This window comes from Electrophorus electricus, chromosome 14, assembly GCF_013358815.1.
Source record: "Electrophorus electricus isolate fEleEle1 chromosome 14, fEleEle1.pri, whole genome shotgun sequence".
Taxonomy (NCBI): Eukaryota; Metazoa; Chordata; class Actinopteri; order Gymnotiformes; family Gymnotidae; genus Electrophorus; species Electrophorus electricus.
The window spans coordinates 9651592-9671268 of NC_049548.1; the positions used below are offsets into that span (position 1 = coordinate 9651592).

The following is a 19677-nucleotide window of genomic DNA, read 5'->3' on the forward strand; positions in this document are numbered from 1 at the left end:
TCCGTGGTCAGCATGGCAAAATACAATTATTCTTAGAGTTTCACCCAGACAACTGTCAATTATAAATTACTCTGATCAGTTATAGTTCATTAGGTATTATCTTACAGGGTGTATGCCTTTTGTGTTTTTTAGGTTAGAAGAGCCATATGGTTAGGCTGGATTTGACAGATAAGTAGTGGGTAAAGGTCTTGTCTAACAAACTGGATGGATTAAATCATTAACATTGAATAACTAATAGAAATTGGATGCTTTGATCAGCATAGCTCCTCAGCCACGCAACACTTTGACCTGAAGGGGACTGTGACATCAGAATGTGAAAGACGTGGAATGCAGAATTCCTGCTCAAGAAAAGCTGGTGCTCTTATCTGCACATGTGCAACTGTAAATAAGTTTTACCTTGATGTACCTAAGCCTCTCAAAACAAGATTGAAAACTTGGTCCTACCAACAATGCGCATGATATGGCCTGAGCCAGGATAATTGTGACCACACCGAAAGAGGGAAATTAAACGTTGCATTGGATGGCAGAATCAATAAAATTATACAAAAACAAGTCTCCACTTGTCACAGACATTAGGTTGCGATCCATGTAGCAGAAATGCTAGGACCAGTGAATGAGAGATTGCGAGTGAAATCCTAAGAAATGTAATACTGTCTTGCAAATTTACCTAACCTAGCTAACGCTAGCTAGCTTGCTAAAACATGGAACAAAACAAATATCCTAACGTATGTAACCAACAAGTTATAATATTTCAAATTAAACTAAAGCGCAACTCAAACTATATTTCATAAAAGCACACTGAATTCTCAGTTTATTCTATATTTATACTATAATGCTTCCTTTTTTTAATTTACAAGCGTACGTTTATTCAAATCTCTGCGCCAGATCCGCCCCCTCGCAGAGACTTGCCCCTTTGGCGATCTTCCTGCTGCGTGCTGCGCGTGCTAGTTCAACTTACAACGTAGCGCGCTGCCCTTTAAAGCGAAGGGGACGGCACGAGAGCTGTCACTCTGGTGCTGAAAGAGGCGTACTGAGGTTGCGCGGTCTCGTTCGTTTGTCCCTTCTTTCGTTTTCCGTGCGCACATCACTGGCACTCGTGTCATCGCTTTTCTTCCATCACAGAGAAAACCAATTTTCCCTGTCGAAAATGTACAGGTATCTCGGAGAGCTTCTCACTCGTGGAGCGGGTAGTGCTCTGGCTTCAGGATGTGTCGAGTCTGCACTGCCGGCTTCCTCATCTTTAATGAGGGTTCGTCATTACAGCGATGCGACGGATAAAGATGATGATCCCAATTTCTTCAGAATGGTGGAGGGCTTCTTTGACCGTGGTGCCGCAATAGTGGAGAACAAGCTGGTTGAAGATCTGAAGACAAGGGAAACGCCAGAGCAGAAGAGACACCGGGTGCGGGGAATTCTCAGGATCATCAAGCCTTGCAACCATGTACTGAGTGTATCTTTTCCCATTAAGCGAGACAACGGAGAATGGGAGGTAATTGAAGGCTACCGGGCACAGCACAGTCAACACAGAACTCCTTGTAAAGGGGGTAAGAAACCGTTATATCTCCTTTGCCCAAAGCTTTTGCTACAGCGCGCTTGGGAAACGATCACAAACAGGTGCCAGCCTGCTAGCACACTGGTTAGCACTGCTAGCTAGAGAAGGAAGAGAACTCGCGCGCCGATGGCTCCTGCCAACCGCTGTCCCCTAACAGCAGCTAGCTGGGTTAGCTAGTTAGCATAGCTAGCTGTTTTTATACCATTAACGTATGGCTGTCACTTTATTAGTTAACATTCTGATATTTTAAGAATAAGAGATTTAAATAAATAGTGTTTATGTATGTATGTGATGTGTATTTTTTAATTAAGGTGACATGATAACGTCATGCTAGAATATTTTGGTTGCATAGCTAACGCTAGGTTAGCTGTTAGCCATACTTAAAAGAATACATGTACTTTTTAGGCAAGAGTTAGACTTAAAAATGTTGCTTTTAATTGCTCTGAATTTTCTTAACAGCTGATTAACAACTTTCTGTATACTCGTAGTCTAATCCCTTTCAATATAGTAGCTAGGTTAGCTAGCTAATACTGAATTTACTGTCATTTTAGATTGTCTCCGTTTTGGCCCTTCATAACGCTAGTTTGTCTTTATGGCAAGGAGGGGCTACAACGTGCAGTTTACTTGAGTAATGTCTTTTCTGTATAAAATATAATGAAAGTGGATCTATCTGCAAACCATTTCTATTTGTAATTTTTTTTTCTTGAAGGGGAAATGTATTAAATATAAATCAAATCAATAATAGATCAATGGGCTTCACAGCACATACAGATGTCTACTACACAATAAAAGCAGATCTAGTGCAGTACCTTTATCACTCCCTGTTAATGACTAAGCTACTGAAGCGAGAGATTTGTAGCATACTCACTGGGTTGTGGAAATGTGGAATAAACATGCTGCAGGTGTTAATGAACATTGGTTAGATTATATAGTAAAGGCATATGAAGTGTGGAAAGAGATCTGGCAATGGATTGTGTGCAAGTTATTGGTTTGTGTGGCGACCTAGCCAATCCAAGGAGTGGTTTTCTGAGGGTGGGTTGCAGTTGGGGGAAGGGTGTAGACTATTCATTGCACTACAGGCGCTCCTGTTAAATCAGCTGCATGACAGGAATACTGCATTAGAAAGTGTTCAGAGCCATCTGGCTTACAAGGGTAATTTGCTTGGTGATAAAACTATATCTTTTATTTTATATACACCTATACAACAACAGCATCATTGGTTTCCTATCACAAGTAAATGTAAAAGTAAATTATACATTGAAATTTAGTAAATTACATAGTCTATTCCTTTCATTTAGATTGTTGGCAGAGATATTACAGTGTAGTGCGTATAACTAGAAAAACCTGCTGTGCGTCTAAGATGATAGACTAAGTTGAAAACAAATTACAAAATGAAAGGGCAGCAATTAAACTGTCTGTAATACTAATGCATCAGATCAAAAGGTTGTTCAGTCAGTTCACTTTATTCTCTTTCAGTTCATGCATGAGTGGCAGAATTTTGTCTGGTCAAGCAAGAATAACAAATATAAACAAAAAAGAAATGCAGTAAGAACCCTTTGCCTATAAATGGCACAAATAATGTAATTAAGGATTGTAGTGCTAGTCAAGAGAAGATATTGTCCAGGCCTCTGCTGTGTCTCACTTATCCATGACTCCTCATGGAAGAGAAACAGAAGAGCTCTGTGCTGATTCATGCCCCCTCCCCCTGGTTTTTGTCATTTGCAGCCTCTTCATTGACTATTTCCATTTCCCCTCTCTGTGTCTGTTTGTAGAATCTGGGTTCTCTAATGTAAACCATTCTAACTTGCCCAGAAAATCAGTGTCAGTGAGCTGTTTCATGACTTATCATTTATTCTGGATTTCCATGTCAATGTTGGATCTTTAATTAAACCAAATTGTGTTTTGTGGCAGTGTTGGACCACAGTGTTTAAGGCATGACTAAGATTAGAATACATTTAGAATGTTACAGAAAATGCCCAGAAGGCAGAGTCTCTATATATGCTTAGCATCCATGTAGGAGAATGAGAGAAAGGAATGCTTGTCTGTCTGTATGAGCTATGTTTACTAATGAAGGCATTATCGAATGCCATGCCTTGTTCACTGGCTCTGCTGTGATAGACAGTGATGCTGCTACATTGATGCATTATAGGAAAGGAAAATCAGTGCTAAAGCATGAGGAGTGCTGCTGCTTCAGGCCAACACACACACACACACACACACACACACAGTATGCACAGGGCTCTTTCAGCTCATTCAGGAGATTTGCTTGATTTGCCTCTTCTTGGCTCTATTGCTTTATAAGCTTGATGTTCACATTATTTGTTGATTTGCAGCTGAGGCTAATTGACTCATAGTAGTAATGTGCTGTGTCAGAAAACCTTTCATGCTTTGCAGTACACAGGTCTAGGTACAGTACACCATAAATTACATTGGTGGTCACCCTTCTCTCTGTCATGTCTGAGGTCTGCTTTTACAGAGTGCCAGCTTTAACAGTTTTACCAGCCAGATATTCTCCTTGCCTTGGCCTAAGCCATGAGTACAGTGGCTGTATTTACAGTTTGTTTATGTTCTCATTTTGTACATTTTTCAAATGTTTTTAGTTTGAACATTGTTTCAGTTTTTCAGCTGCAGCTCTGAGACCACAGTGACTTTGAAGAATAGGATAGAATGGTGATGCACTCTAGCCTGTGCTAGGATAACATATTTTACTACATGGAAAGTAATTCTGTTGTGCTGATTATCTAGAGTATAGTAGACTGCTTTATAAACCACTGCTTCATAAGCCATTTTTTAAAATTGAGAAAGTAATTAATTATAAAAACTGAATTGGTAATTGGTCCTATTATTAATGGAATAGCAACAGATGGCAGTAGCAAACAGAATGAAGGCCCAGCTACGAGTATTAATCTTCTTTCTTGGTTTAGGATTAAATGTGGAGTATTGACTACACAGTAATTCTTGATGCAATAACTGTCATTTTGAAGTCATGTTGACTTCCTTCATTGTCTGTTTTGCAGGTATCCGATACAGTATGGATGTGTCTGTGGATGAAGTCAAAGCCTTGGCGTCACTAATGACTTATAAATGTGCTGTTGTGGGTAAGCTGCTGTGCGTGAACATGACAACCAGTCACACTGCACTCTTTATATAGGCCTACATCATGTTTTTCTCAATTCTGCATGCACTGTGCTTAAGATCATACTCACACTCTGATACTACAATACTGCCTGTCAGGTGTTTACACTGCTGAAATACTTCTCTACATTGATCTGCAGATGTTCCTTTTGGGGGTGCTAAAGCTGGAGTCAAAATCAACCCCAGAAATTACTCTGTAAGTACTAAACTTTTCAAAAAGAATGTGCCCCAGAGCATGTAGCTTGTGTTGGTCACAGAACATGGGAGTGTTTTGCGTTGGTGTTTGCACATGAGGAGTGAAAGCCTCTTTGAACACAGTGCATTCACATAATTTCTGTCTCTCCTGATCCTGAAATAGTTCTTTTATTATTTAATTGTTCCAAGTAGGGAAAGAGAGGCTTGTAAATGGCTGTAAATTCTGGAAATTGCCTCTAGATTGTGGGCATTCATATTCTGAATCCTTTTTCATACTCTGTTCCCTAATCAGTATTATTGCCCAACACAATAAAATGCTCTTATGTGGTTGCACATAATTGGTGGCTTGCATGTAGCACTATAGAGTCAGACTGCATAGATGAGCATCTCCCTTCTTTGTTGGATCCATCATCCATGTTGTATAATCTGATCTTCTTTCTGAATCAGAGCACAGCGGGTTTGTGTCCCATGACTAACTTTCGAAAAACAGTGTTGTAGCAGAATTTGCATCCTGCTAGTCTTCGTTCCTTTTAGAGTGAAAGTGCTGATCTAAGTTATGGATTTCCTTTTTTTATACATGACTGGAGTTTCATGGGTAGTTGTTGCTGTCTTGCCTTGTCGATTACATATGGTTTACATGTTAGTCAGCATTTTAATAGTTTGCTAGTTATCAGCTCTTGATTGCAAACATTTGTTTTATGATCTTAGCCTAGAGACAAACTGACCCGACTGGCAAATGGCATCAGGCCATTGGATGCCATTGGTGACTGACTCTCACCTGTACTCAGTGCAGTATGTTCGATACCTTTGGCTCTATTCTGTACTGATCAGTGCTGTTTTGGCCGATTGTGCATATTGAATCCACGAGTCTGCAGTGAGTTTCTGATTGGTTGTTCAGTCTAAATTTTACTCAATATGAGATACTATGGACGTGAACTGCATAAAGGTCTTTTTTTTTGCATTCTGGCTTGATCTACCCAGGCAGTATGCTGTCTAACATTAGATTTTGCTATATGGAAAGAAATGTTTTGTGCTGATTATTTAGAGTATGAGTGGAATGTTTGTCAATTGTCAGAACTCTGTATACTCATTATATACTCATTATAAGAAGTGTGCACTTTTGGTAAGCAGCGGTTTAGTTTTGATTAACTTTCTTTTGTGAAGGTGCAGGACATGCATCTGTGCCCTTCATCAGTTGTAGTCTGGATTGTTTGACTAGCGCGCACACACAGGTGATGAGGAGTGACAGAAGGCAACGGTCAATCGCTCACTTTTTATTCTGTAGGAAAGAGAAGGGGAAATGCAAAGCTGATCTGATGCAGTTTTGATTTGTTTTTTGTGATGTTGCATAGGACAATGAGTTGGAGAAAATCACAAGAAGATTCACCATTGAGCTTGCCAAAAAGGGCTTCATTGGTGAGTTGACACTCCTTAAACATTTTATATATAAAAATTTCTTTGCAGAAGTCTCGGTGTCAAATTGTCTTTGACATCCCAAATGCATCCAATTGCTACTAAGCAAACAAGTATGTTAAGTGAGACCATCTGTCAAACATCCAGCACAGTCTGCTGAGCATGATTGTGTAGCAGCATTGAACCCACATAAGACAGACAAATAGCCAAGGTGCTATTGCCCAAAACTTCTGCTAATGAGGTACACCATCACGTAGCAGTGTTCCATCAATATGTCACTAGAGAAGGACTAGAGAAAAACATTTAAGATATCCCCACAGGATCCTTTAACGTCCCCTCTGTTCTAGTAAACCGGAAGGGTTTCTCTGTCTAGCCTGGCCTAGCCCCCGCTGAGCTGTTTTTGGAAAAGCATGCAGAGTGTTAAGCTGCACACGTGGCTGTCTCTGGATGCCACGCAGTTTTGCCCAGCCAAGGTGGGGAGGCGCACTGGGGACAGGGGCCCTCTTCTCTCAGTGTTGCCATGGGCACTGAGACAAACTCTCCTAAAGAAGCAATTCAAGCCTGCCTAAAATGACTGGAGAGAGTGCAGAACATGGTGGATTGCTCACAGTCTAAGAGACATTGTGTACTACAGATTGTATTTCTACTGGTGTGTGTGTGTGTGTGTGTGTGTGTGTGTGTGTGTGTGTGTGTGTGTGTGTGTGTGTGTGTGTGTGTGTGTGTGTGTGTGTGTGTGTGTGTGTGTGTGTGTGTGTGTGTGTAAAATATATTCTGTGTTTCTTAGCCAACACAAACAGCTCACGGGTAAGAGTGTAGGTGTGTGTTGGACAAATGTTTTCATTAAAGAATCCCTTTTAATATGTCATACTAGCCTGCAAAAGGCATGCTCATTGTAATTGAAGAAGCTGCTGCCTGTTCCCATGACCAGAATCCACATTCATAACTCAGGGCCCCTATGCTACTTTCATTGGACTGGCAGGTTGTAATAGTCTCTTTCACTTTCCATGCTCTACCTTTCCTCTCTGTCTCTCTCTCTACCTCTAGGCCCTGGTATTGACGTGCCTGCCCCAGACATGAGCACTGGTGAGAGGGAGATGTCCTGGATTGCTGACACTTATGCTAACACTATTGCCCATACTGTAAGTAGCTGAGCATCAGTATGTCTATGCAGTAGACACACCTACAGCTCTCTCTATATCTCCGTTAAAGTTGCTGTTACATTGCTCCAATCTCAAATTTTGGCTTTTACACACTTGCCACTATTTTAAAAATGGTTAAATGGATAAAAGTTGATAAAACAGCTTTTTTGTTAAGGGTATTTCAAGCTTTGCAGTCATTGTCAGCAGAGAAAAGTCATTTTGATCAACGTTGGTGAGTAAGGGGAAAACCTCTTATATCTTGGTGTAGCATGATCGGCTAAAGCTGGTATTTGCTTTTCCCTGATAACACTGTATCTCACAAAGCCTCTGTAATTATTTGTCTTAGCAGATACAGTCTAAAAGTTTACAGAATAAACATAGATTGAACTGTGTTTGTCAAAATAAGTTTTCACACAGTATTTTTTATTTATTTTTTAAAGTGTTTTTAATGTTTTATGTTATAGGCAAAAGCAGTTGGCATGGATTAAAGAGGCATGTACTCACCTCTGGTCTGTTAGGGCTTGGACCAACTTCTGGGCTGTGAGGGCTAGAACTGTCCCATCTGTGAGCTTAATTTTAGGCACTGTTCAAATCACACACATCTCCTTTTGAACATGGTGCACTGGCCCAGAGTGTCAGAAGAAGCAGAGAAAGTATCTTTTATTCAATCATTTTCATTTCCTGTAGAAGCTATATTATTTCACTGACATTGGTATAGACATCATTGTTTTAGTAATTAAAAGTTTCCTCCTGCTTCCTTGGTTTCTTCTTTGTAGAAGTATTTGTTTTCAGGGTTACTGGTTTCCTAGGGAGCTGAAAGTGTGTGCACGGCCAGTCCTGTTGCTGTGGCAACCTGAGGGAACTTTTTTTTTTTTTGACCTTCCCTCCTTTTTGACACATCCCAGTGTGAGGCGAGACGAGAACAAGCTGCCATTATTTCCCTTCCCCCTGGTTCAGTGACTGAGGACAATTTCCCCAGCATAAGCAAACAGCACTTTACATAACCTGCTGCTCATCACTGACCCGTTTCGGTGCATTAACACTCGTTACTGTATATTTATACATTTTTAAGTGTCCAAAAATGTACTTCAAAAGGATAAACCTGCAATATGGTTGTGTTCAGATGCATGTATTCAACATTAATAAAGGAGATTCATTCTCAGGCTTATGCTATGAGTAAAAAGTGCACTATCTTTTTTTTTTTTTTTTTTTTTTTTTTTTTTTTTTTTTTTTAAATCTCTCCTCTTAAAGGTTTCCATTTGCCCAGAGTCTATATTTTAGCCACTGGATTGTCTGTCTTGGTTGCAGTGGTGTCCAGGTTATTCTTGCCTGCATTTAAGTGAGTGACTTTCAAGAGATAGGCCCATAGATGGCTAATGGCATTGATTTTCTGCTTGAGTTGAGAGTAGGTGCCTTTGTCCCTTCATTGGAAAGGCTGGTGAATTCGTATGGTGTTCTTCTGGTGAACAGTAAATGATTGATAATTCCATGAGTGGGTTGAAGTTTATGCAGATCTCACTTGAGGACATTAGACCCTTTTCCCTAATACAGCATGTGTATAGCCTGTGTACTGAAGAAGGGCATGAACATACAAAAGAAAGAACAAGCAAGCAAACAAATGTGTTTATAGAAACGCCTAAATTAAGCAATTGTAAAACTTGGATATTTAAATTTTTTCTTTGAACCAATATTAACTTTTGTGTACAGCTATGTAAATTGCCCCAGCATATTGTCCCGACAGGTTTGTCTACTCTCATAGATGTCCACAGGGATAAAGTTGGCATACGTTTAGCTGGAGTATATAGGGTCTGAGTTAGTGATGGAAAGGCTGTGGGCCTTTCCTTGCCCTGCTGACCCCATGTCCTCTCTGGTGACTGAGCAGCAGTGAGTCTATTGTGAGTACACATCCTCTGCCCTCCCCTTCCTGTTGGTACCCATACCACATACTCTTAAACCTGCTTGGAATAGCTGTGTTCACAGTAAACACTCCCCCATTCCTTCAGTCAACTTCACTCCACCCTGTCCTGCGTGCCGAGACTTCTGGTTGTTGTGGTCCGCGTCACCAAACTATAATATACACTTCCTGGCCAAAAAAAAGTGTCACACTCCAATATTTTGTTTGATCGCCTTTAGCTTTGATTATGGCACGCAGTCGCTGTGGCATCATTTCCACAAGCTTCTGCAATGTCACAACATTTATTTCTGTCCAGAGTTGCATACATTTTTCCCCAAGATCTTGTATTGATGAAGGGAGATTTGGACCACTGCGCAAAGTCTTCTTCAGCATATCCCAAAGATTCTCAAAGGGGTTCAGGTCTGGACTCTGTGGTGGCCAATCTGTGTGAGAAAATGTCTCATGCTCCCTGAACCACCCTTTCACAATTTGGCATTCTCATCTTGAAATATGCCCATGCCATCAGGGAAAAAAATCCATTGATGGAATAACCTGGTCATTCAGTATATTCAGGTAGTCAGCTGACCTCATTCTTTGGACAATTACGTTGCTGAACCTAGACCTGACCAACTGCATCAACCCCAGATCAAAGCACTGCCCACACAGGCTTGTACGGTAGGCACTAGGCATAATGGGTGCATCACTTCAGCCGCCTCTCTTCTTACCCTGATGCGCCCATCACTCTGGAACAGCGTAAATCTGGACTCAACAGACCACATGACCTTCTTCCATTGCTCCAGAGTCCAATCTTTATGCTCCCTAGCAAACTGAAGCCGTTTTTGCCGGTTAGCCTCACTGACAAGTGGTTTTCTTAAGGCTACACAGCTGTTTAGTCCCAATCCCTTGAGTTCCCTTCACATTGTGTGTGTGGAAATGGCCTTTCACTATTAAACATATCTCTGAGTTCTACTGTTGTTTTTACACGATTTGATTTCACCACACGTTTAAGTGATCACCGATCACGATCATTCAAGATTTTTTTGCGACCACATTCCTTCCTCAAAGATGTTGTTTCCCCACTGTCCTTTCACTTTTTAATAATGTGTTGGACAGTTCTTAACCCGATTTTAGTAGTTTCAGCAATCGCCTTAGATGTTTTCTCTGCTTGATGTATGTCAATAATTTGACCCTTCTGAAACAGGTTAACATCTTTTCCAGGACCACAGGATGTGTCTTTCGACATGGTTGTTTAACAAATGAGAAGCTACTAACTGCATCAGTTAGGGTTAAATCACTTGTTGCTAGCTGAAACAGCTGAAAATGGGAGGCTCTTACCTGTTTGCTTAGTTAAATCCAGGTGGTGACCTTTTCTTTTGGCCAGGCAGTGTATCTTGGTGTTATGTGCATGATTTAATGGTTCTGTGGTTCCATGCCTTCATGATGACATTTTAACTCTTCAGTTGTTAGTATGAACTTCAGTTGTGATATGATCTGTGGAACACACATCGGTACAACAGTACATTTCAATTAAAGTTTATGGCATATCAAAGCTGTAAGTTCAAGACAAAGACACTAATCTGGCTGCTGTGTTGTGTGTCCATGTGTGCGTGCCTGCGTGTACATGCGTGTGCATTCATGCATGTATGTCGCTTTTGTTTTTGCATAGGACATCAACGCTCATGCCTGTGTGACCGGGAAGCCAATCAGCCAGGGTGGCATCCATGGCAGAGTGTCTGCCACGGGCCGCGGGGTCTTCCACGGCATCGAGAATTTCATCAACGAGGCATCCTACATGAGCAAGCTGGGCCTCACACCTGGCTTCACTGACAAGACCTTCATCATCCAGGTAGAGTGGGCAGAAGCACATAGACACATGGGAATGCAGATGTAAGACAGACAGCCTCACAGTGCTGTATGGACGTCTTCCCCTGAGGACTGCTAGTTAAAAGCATGTCACGTTTACTTAAGGTTGGACATGTGCCATCAATAGAAAAGCAGTTATACCTCAGCATTATGTACGTGACTATAATGAACTGTCATCGTTGTTTAGTGCAGTCTGGCTACCTATTTGTCAAGATTATACCTCTAACTATAGGAACCTATGGAAAAATTACAACTTTGATGTCTTTTATCAGATTAAGTTCTTTAAATCATCGTGATAACATTTGGTTTGGAAATGCATATAGAGAAGAGTTGAGGATTCCAAAATCCAAGGTAGCTTTTTCATCCGCTGCATGAAATCATAAAAGGAAACAACCTGTTCTGTTCTTAATGCAGTATTTTGTTGTTGAGGGAACTGAGTTCATCTTCACTATGGAAAACATAATTTGTTGGTAATGCTGAGGTAAGAAATCCCACTTCACAATGTAGGCCAAAATTTAGTGGCTTCAAAAAGGAAATGGGAGTTAAAAGTCAACATGCAGCAGAATTCTTAGTTCCCTTTGGAAAGTGTGTTCCAATACTGTGCTTCCTCTCTCCATGCCACTGCCCCTCCACACACTCCGTGCTCTCTTCTCATTTTAGAGAGCCAACCTACAGCTGCTGCATGGCTGAATATTAAGAACCCAGGCCACAGAAGAGTGCACACAGGGTTTTTTCCTTCTCCTGTGTTGTTGGTTCTTAATTGCAGTTCTATTCCTGTCAGTCCGTTATGCACTCCTCCTCCACAGTGACTGATCTGGATTAGGGGCTGCTGAAATTGTTATTGGAAATTTACTGCATGTACTGGAGGGCACAGGGGACCGTCACTGGCTTCTGTTCTGAATGTAGAATAGGGCATGGAAAGTGCATGGAAAGGCACAGTTTGCATGAGTCAACTTGAAGGTGAATGTTCCACTGTTATGCTCCTAGGAAATTTCTAAATGTAGCATAGATGTCGGGCTTGGCACAAAAAACATTCAAGCAAGATTAGAACAAAATTAGACGGTATACAAAAGACCTTTTGCGTAAAAAAAAAAAAAAGTTTATGGAATGTGTACTGTATATGGCTAAGTGTAGCATGATTAGTAGGTTAGAATTTTAGGCCACATGGGGGCACCAGAGCTCATTTTATGAGAAAACCATTGGAGTAAATAGCAACTTGTTTGCTTTTGTTGCTACATAACAATTTGGCCTTTTAACCTGCAGCAAAAACAGGTTAGTCTGTATTTGGTAGCATACTAACCTGCTTTTGCTATAATTTCAGGCGTATTTTTTTTCCCAAGCATTATCAAACACATTGTTTTTCTTTGTCAGGGCTTTGGAAATGTGGGTTTGCACTCCATGCGTTACCTCCACCGTTACGGTGCCAAGTGTGTGGGTATTGCTGAGATTGATGGAAGCATCTGGAACCCCAATGGCATAGATCCCAAGGAGCTGGAGGACTACAAACTGGTGAGCACAGAGGAAATCAATTTGGTTTCATCTCCCTTGGGCCCTTCATGGCTCTAAAATTAAAGTATACAAAACTCTCCTGGAAAGACTCCTAGGCTGATTTGGTGTGAAGGCTCAAGAACTGTGCTGAGCATTTCACAAGCAGATGTTTCCCTCCCATCCTTACAGCAACACGGCACCATCGTGGGCTTCCCAGATGCACAGCCTTATGAGGATAACATTCTTGAGGCTCAGTGCGACATCCTCATTCCTGCCGCTGGAGAGAAGCAGCTGACCAGGAACAACGCACACAACATCAAAGCCAAGGTCAGGCCCTCCTTCCCCACCAGTGCTGCTACTGTTTACATAACTCCTGCTTAAAGTGGTGCCTTGGGACAATTAAGATCCCACAGTTAAAGCATTCTCGTATCTGAAAGTACCACTCCTCCTTAGGCCTCCGTCGTATGGAAGCATTTTGTAAAAAAGAAGTAGACTGTGTGCTCAAGTACTGAGGTGTTGCACTTAACATGGAAGCCATAGCCTGATGGACATTATCTAGGGCCATTCCTGTCATGAGAGATATACTGTCTGATCTACACACAGAATGCAGGCTTCAGTAAGATAAACTGTTCATCTAAATGAGCTCTTTCTGTGGTAATGTTAATCCTGTTGACATCCAGCAACTTAAGACAACAACCAGGGCATCAGTAGAAACTTGCTATACTTAACTGCTTCACCACTGCAAAATGCCAGTAATAGATTCTCAAAGTTCTGCAAAGATATAAGCTTTATTATTGTACTCTTAACTTCAGTATAAAACCCTCAGAATCCATACAGTGTAGCTATTCTGTGGCTAATGCAGTCTATAATAATGTTCTATGTGTTTGGTTTAACACACAACCTTTACTTTGTGATGTAGATCATTGCTGAGGGTGCCAATGGCCCCACCACACCTGATGCTGACAGGATCTTCCTGGAGAGGAACATCATGGTCATTCCGGTAAGGCACAAACAGCCTAGGACATGTGAGAATTTACTGTCATGACTTCCACAGTGGGGAAGAGCTGCAAGAGCAGTGAGTTCACTGTTTACAGCTGTTTGTGAACTTGTGGCACTGGTCTAGCCTGTAGAGGGGACGAGATGCTGACACAATCACACCTAATGAGTTCACTGCCCCTCCCACTGCAGGACATGTACCTGAATGCTGGTGGTGTCACTGTTTCCTACTTTGAGTGGCTAAAGAACCTGAACCATGTCAGTTATGGCCGCCTGACTTTCAAATATGAAAGAGATTCCAACTACCACCTGCTGAGTAAGTCTGCAAACTAAACACACTCATCGCTTTACACACACTCATCGCTTATTGCACTGCAAGATACCATGCCACATCTGAACTAGGCGGTAGTGTTACAACACTCAAAGTTAGAAGCAACTACATGGAGCCCAGCACCTAAATACTCAGTGTGAGTCTTCAAAAGCTCAAAAGCATTGCAGTGTCTCCTTTGACACTGGCACATGCAGTGAATTCTTCTCAGCCATATTTTCCCTTGCTCTCTTTTTCTCTCTGCTGTCCCCATATCACCTTCTGGACATTACATAAAGTGGCTTACTGGGGCTTTGTGGCCAGTGTAGTCAAAGAAATTTACAGTCATACAATAGTGGAGAGGAGAAAGACAGTAACACTCCATACAAATAGACATTTCAGGCATAGCAATTTTCATGGCATATTTTCCTCTAGCCTAGTGATTTTACTTGTAAAGGTTGATCTGTCAAACATACAAGCTGATACAGTGAGAAATGCAATTGTACAAGTATATTTCACCTTGTGTTATTCAGAAAACTAACTTTTGAATTGGTTGGAAATTTAATCAGACCACAATGGCCCATTGCTGTTTGTATAATTTGTATATATTTGAATGAATGGAAATTGAAGCCTTTTGAGTGGTAAAAAATTGGTGGCATAAAAACATCTTGCCACTGATCACTTTTCTAATTTGTTGTATTTCTGTCTTCCAGTGTCTGTGCAGGAGAGTCTTGAGCGGAAGTTTGGTAAGCAGGGTGGCCCCATCCCTGTAGTCCCCACTGCAGAGTTCCAGGCCAGAGTGGCAGTGAGTATCGCTTCTGAGTGAGCATGTCTCAAAGACAGAAGGGGAACGTTATTATAACCCCCATAAAGCCTATCAGTCAATGAACTCACATTGTTGTTATATTTAATCTTGCATTTTAAGATGGAGATAGCATAGAATTTCACATATCTCACATCACACAGTAAAATGTGTATAAATGGTGTGTAGGTCTGGGTGATTAGAAGCTTCATTGTTTTGACTCCATCAAGACTTTCATGTATGTCACAAGCTATGGACCGTTTTGTTTGGTTTCCATGACTTTTCCACAGGTTATTGTTAAAGGTGTCAAATTCATATCTCAGCACATCACAGTTAAGAAAATCCAAACAACAGCATAACATTAAGCAGTTAGACTGCTTATTTAGCCAGAAGACCACTCCAGGCCAGTTAGTCCAGGCCAGCTGATCCTCGCTGTCACTACCTCCTTTCCCTGTTGTCAGTTGGGTTTTTTTTGTTTTGTTTTGTTTTGCTTTGCTTTGTTGTAGGTGGGGCATGGTTCCATTATTGTTTTCACAACATTTTGTGTTGCCATAAATTGTCTGCTGAAGTTAAATGGAAATCAGTATTTGTAAAAAATGACACCAGCAAACATTTTGTTTTAAAATGTTTTGACTAAATTCCCCACATAAAAGGACACTTTTATGGCTACACTGCACAAAAAAACCCATCTTGGAAAGTGATGACTTGAATATAGGCAGTATATATAATAATTCTCATTGAGAGACATGTCCTATGGGTAACACTTTGCATATAAGAGTTTTGATATTTTAACTTAAATTAAGAAGGAGTATCTGGTGAAATTATCTAACTGCACTGGCAGAATAATTTTGTCCTTTTGTAGGTGAATGTGGTATTCTAATCCAGCATTACAGGTTTTGTTTTTTTTTTTAATCATAAAAGGCCCAGTGAGAGAGCCTACAGCTAACAGCCTTCATAACAAAACAAAATACTGGCATACCACTCCCAGACATTACAATTGCGAACAAATGAATGCTTGAAGCAAGTAAACTCTGGTGGTTGTTAGATAATATCAATTGGTAATGATGCTTTAAAATAAGTATAAATGGCTTATCTTGTGCATAAATTGCTATATAACTATGCTCAATGGTTTACAAGATATTGGTGTCCAAAGCTTGTTTTTGGTTACTACCACACATGTATACGGGTCAGAACTGATCACCTCAGTCCTAAACCTTTCAGCTTAACCTTGCAGCAGTCAATGATTTTTATGGGTATTTTCTTTCATTTTATTTACTTGTTGGTGGGGGAATCAGAATGAGTTATTGATTTGATTGATGAGCGCTGGTCTAATGTGGTGTTTTTGTGACATGTAGGGTGCCTCTGAGAAGGACATTGTGCACTCTGGTCTTGCCTACACAATGGAGAGGTCAGCAAGGGTAAGTTATTCTGTCAAAGAGCTTCATCCCTGTATAAAACTGATCCTTTGTGAAAGAACCTTTTAAATAACAACTAGGGCCTGACTAATGGATCTGATCAATAAAGTAATTAATTATGGGTTTTACACAGACCTTTCTCCAATAAAGTAAAGATAATATCGGTTGTATAACAAAGCCAAATAAAACACATTCAGAAAATTGAAGTTGTTTTGACTAACAACTAAGCTTGCATGCGGTTGCTAAGGGGTGTTGATAATTTGCTTGCCGAATACAGACCATCCCAACGATCACAAGGTGATGCGGAAGTTGACAAAACTATACAAACTACAAACCATTACTAGATATGATCACTACTGGTGACAAATTTCTTATATAGTTCGCTACAATAATAATAGTAGCTGTTACAGAGCTAATAAAAAGTTGATGACGGTTAATAATATAGATGTAAATATGCAGCCAAGTGTTATTGAGCTCAGGTTAACAATAGTCAATAGTGCTGACACCTCTCCCTTAGCCTTAGGCAGGGGCTGAGTATTCAAGGTAGTGTGGTTTATAATAAAGAGCAAACCTTCCTTGCTGTGTTGGTTTTGTTTGAGTTTTTTTTTTTTGGGGACTCTTAATGTTGTACTTTGTTCAGTAATACTCCACATCTATCTGTCTTTCTGTGTGAACATTCTTTACACTACATCACCACTTCAGCTTTAAAATGAAATCTGTAATTCAAGAAGTAAAAAGGGGAAAAAAAAAATCCTTTTTTCTATTTTTTGCAGCAAATTATGCGGACAGCCAACAAGTACAACCTAGGCTTGGACCTTAGGACAGCTGCTTATGTCAATGCCATTGAGAAGGTCTTCAAGGTGTACAATGAAGCTGGTCTAACCTTCACATAAGCTCCACCTCTTCCTTCCATCCACCAAATCAGCCTTTCTTTCCCTAGCAGCCCCTAGACCCAAATCAAATCACATCACGACTTTTCATATTGACAACCATATTGTCTCCCCACTAGATTGTCACACTTCTTCACAGAGCGCCAAAACATGTTGTGTTTGTTGTTTTGTTTTTTAGAGAATCTGTGCCATTTGGCCATTCTAAAGCTGTAGTTTCCACATTTTGCAACACTGTTTTAGCATGTAGCTTTCAGTCTGGAAACAAAGCTGGCAACACTGTTGTGCAGTACTTCATGTTGTTTTAATGTTATTCAGTCCCAGTCTATCACACGATTGTGGTAGTTTTTATATTGATTCATCGTTAACTAATGTGGTCCTATCCAAATACTGTGGTAGCACACAGGTAATGTGTGTTGTTTTCTGTACTGACTCTGCTTTTATCACACTATAATTTTGAGTGGCTCTGTATCGAGCCAACCTCCAGTCAGACACGATCAGTATTTTTGTTTTTTTTTTGTTCTTTTGTTTTTTTTTTGTTCTTTGTTTCTGTCCTTGTCTCAATCTGTCCTGCAGTGCAGCTAGATGTTTCTGCTGAATCACTGGACGAAAATGTCCAGACTCCTGTTCTGTCTCACTACTTGTCTGGACCTGTCGTTCTACTCCATCCCTTGTTATGACGACAGTATTTTTTTTGTTCTTTGTCAGCCATCAAAACAAGTTTAAGGTGAATTATGTTATGATTTATGAGACTTTGTTGGCCCAAACCTTGTGAACCCTAATTGCTGTAGTAATGAAAGACGTCACAAAAGATGCCTTAGACAGAAGAGGTGGAGTTTTATTCTCAGAGGAATTAGTTTTACCCAGAAATCCATCCAAAACTGGTCTTGCTCAAATTTTGCTTTGGGGACTTGGTGTATCTGCCTTTCCCATTTTAAAATGAATGATTCATTCACCCAGATCTTGTGGGGATTAAGCCCATTGGTTGTTAACGCATACTGAACTAAATATTACTGAACATACTGAACTAAATATTAAAGACAAGGAAACCACATAAGTCCTTCCCTAGGTAGAGGTATATAGGTGAGAGTAAGAACAAACCATACAACCAAACTCATTTACACCTTTATTGGGAAATTTTGATTCTGAAAATTTGTATTGCCTTTTTAGCTGAGAATTAAAAAATATCTATATTAAAATAAAATAAATACAATTGCCTCCTTGTCTGTCAATGAAGCTTTTTGTCATTATTTGCTTTTTACATGGATTGGGCTAAGTACCGTATTACTCACACACATTCACACAAATTAGAGTCAATCAAACAACTGCACAATTATAATCTTTTTTTTTATTCATGTGAAGTAAGAGGGATTTATATAGTAATTTTTGCCATTCTGTTTAGATGCAGTATACAGACCCTAGTATGTACATGAAACGTGTAGGGTTGCAAGGAGGAAATGTGTAGGAATCAGCCCATTAATTTCTTCCCTGCGTTCGCTGCTTGATCAACCGTCTTTTCTGCTGTTGCTGTTGCTTTGGCGTTTGCACCACTCAACGCCCCACCGATACCTGCAGGAACAGCCTCATTAAAGCACTGACAGACTAACACCACTAGTGGGCTTTCTTAAACGAGTTTTTCTGTAAAGCAAAAATCGTTATGTCACTTCTCATTATGCATTAAAAGGGGAACAGGCATTACTTTGCTGTCTCTCTAATGTAGGATTATTGTCAGAATTATTGCCATATATTAAATATTGCACAAATTGTAGCTAAGTATTCTACCACATTGGTGTTAAATAAAAAGAAATTTACCTCCTCCTTGCTTGTTCAGGTCTCCCATTGCTGTGTTTACCTTTTCTTTGACAACACCAGCTTCGAGGGAAGAAAAACATCTTTAAAAACTAATGACAAACTGAATACTTATGTACATTAAGAGGCTTCATACTTCTGAAAATCCTTTACCAATAAACCTTTAACTGGTTTTGAGGTATTGATTCATCATTGTATTCCATAGACTATAGGCATATAGCAACATAGACATAAAAATCTTAATTGTGTATTGAGACAGACAACTAGTCCCTAGCTTCATCAATCATGCCATAATGTTAAAAGCATCTGCTCACTTACCTGCATGATCAATGGCCTTTTCAGCCTGTTGTCCAATGGCTTTCTTTCCAAAATCCATGTTTTTGAGCTAGATCTTACCTGACAAGAGGAAAGTGTGTTTGTGTATAAACCAGAGAATAGCATCCCTTTATAGAAGTTTGTCATCTCCACACACACACATTAGCATACAGCAAAAAACACACCCATTCAAGGTTGTTAACCCTTGTTTTGCACTCTGTACAATGTGACTGCATAATGCTTTTGTGTGTGTGTGTATGTATATATATATATATATATATATATATATATATATGTGTATGTATATATATATATATATATATATATATATATACACACACACACACACACACACATGCAACAGCTGGCTTGTAACTTAAACTTCTGTAATAAAATACCAACAATTTCAGTATTTCCTGTTGGGTGTGTTCTGGTGCATTTTCAACGTATGATACTTTGAGTGCTAT

The 19677-nt window shown here is 40.1% G+C and overlaps 1 protein-coding gene and 1 long non-coding RNA gene across 2 annotated transcripts; one reads left to right on the forward strand and one right to left on the reverse strand.

Moving 5' to 3' along the window:
- The first annotated feature begins 978 nt into the window (after window positions 1-978).
- On the forward strand, window positions 979-18318 carry glud1b (glutamate dehydrogenase 1b). The gene is made up of 13 exons (XM_027002626.2): window positions 979-1544; window positions 4570-4650; window positions 4828-4883; window positions 6235-6298; window positions 7340-7434; window positions 10995-11174; window positions 12563-12700; window positions 12869-13006; window positions 13599-13679; window positions 13868-13991; window positions 14696-14787; window positions 16140-16202; window positions 16973-18318. Exons 1-13 carry the CDS (start codon window positions 1148-1150, stop codon window positions 17090-17092), a joined length of 1629 nt encoding a protein of 542 aa, XP_026858427.1. The 5' UTR covers window positions 979-1147; the 3' UTR covers window positions 17093-18318.
- LOC113572790 lies at window positions 17615-19425 on the reverse strand. The gene is made up of 3 exons (XR_003410156.2): window positions 19214-19425; window positions 18899-18958; window positions 17615-18655 (listed from the first exon to the last, which is right to left on the reverse strand). It is a non-coding gene; the product is annotated as an uncharacterized LOC113572790 (long non-coding RNA).
- Between the last annotated feature and the right edge of the window lie 252 nt (window positions 19426-19677).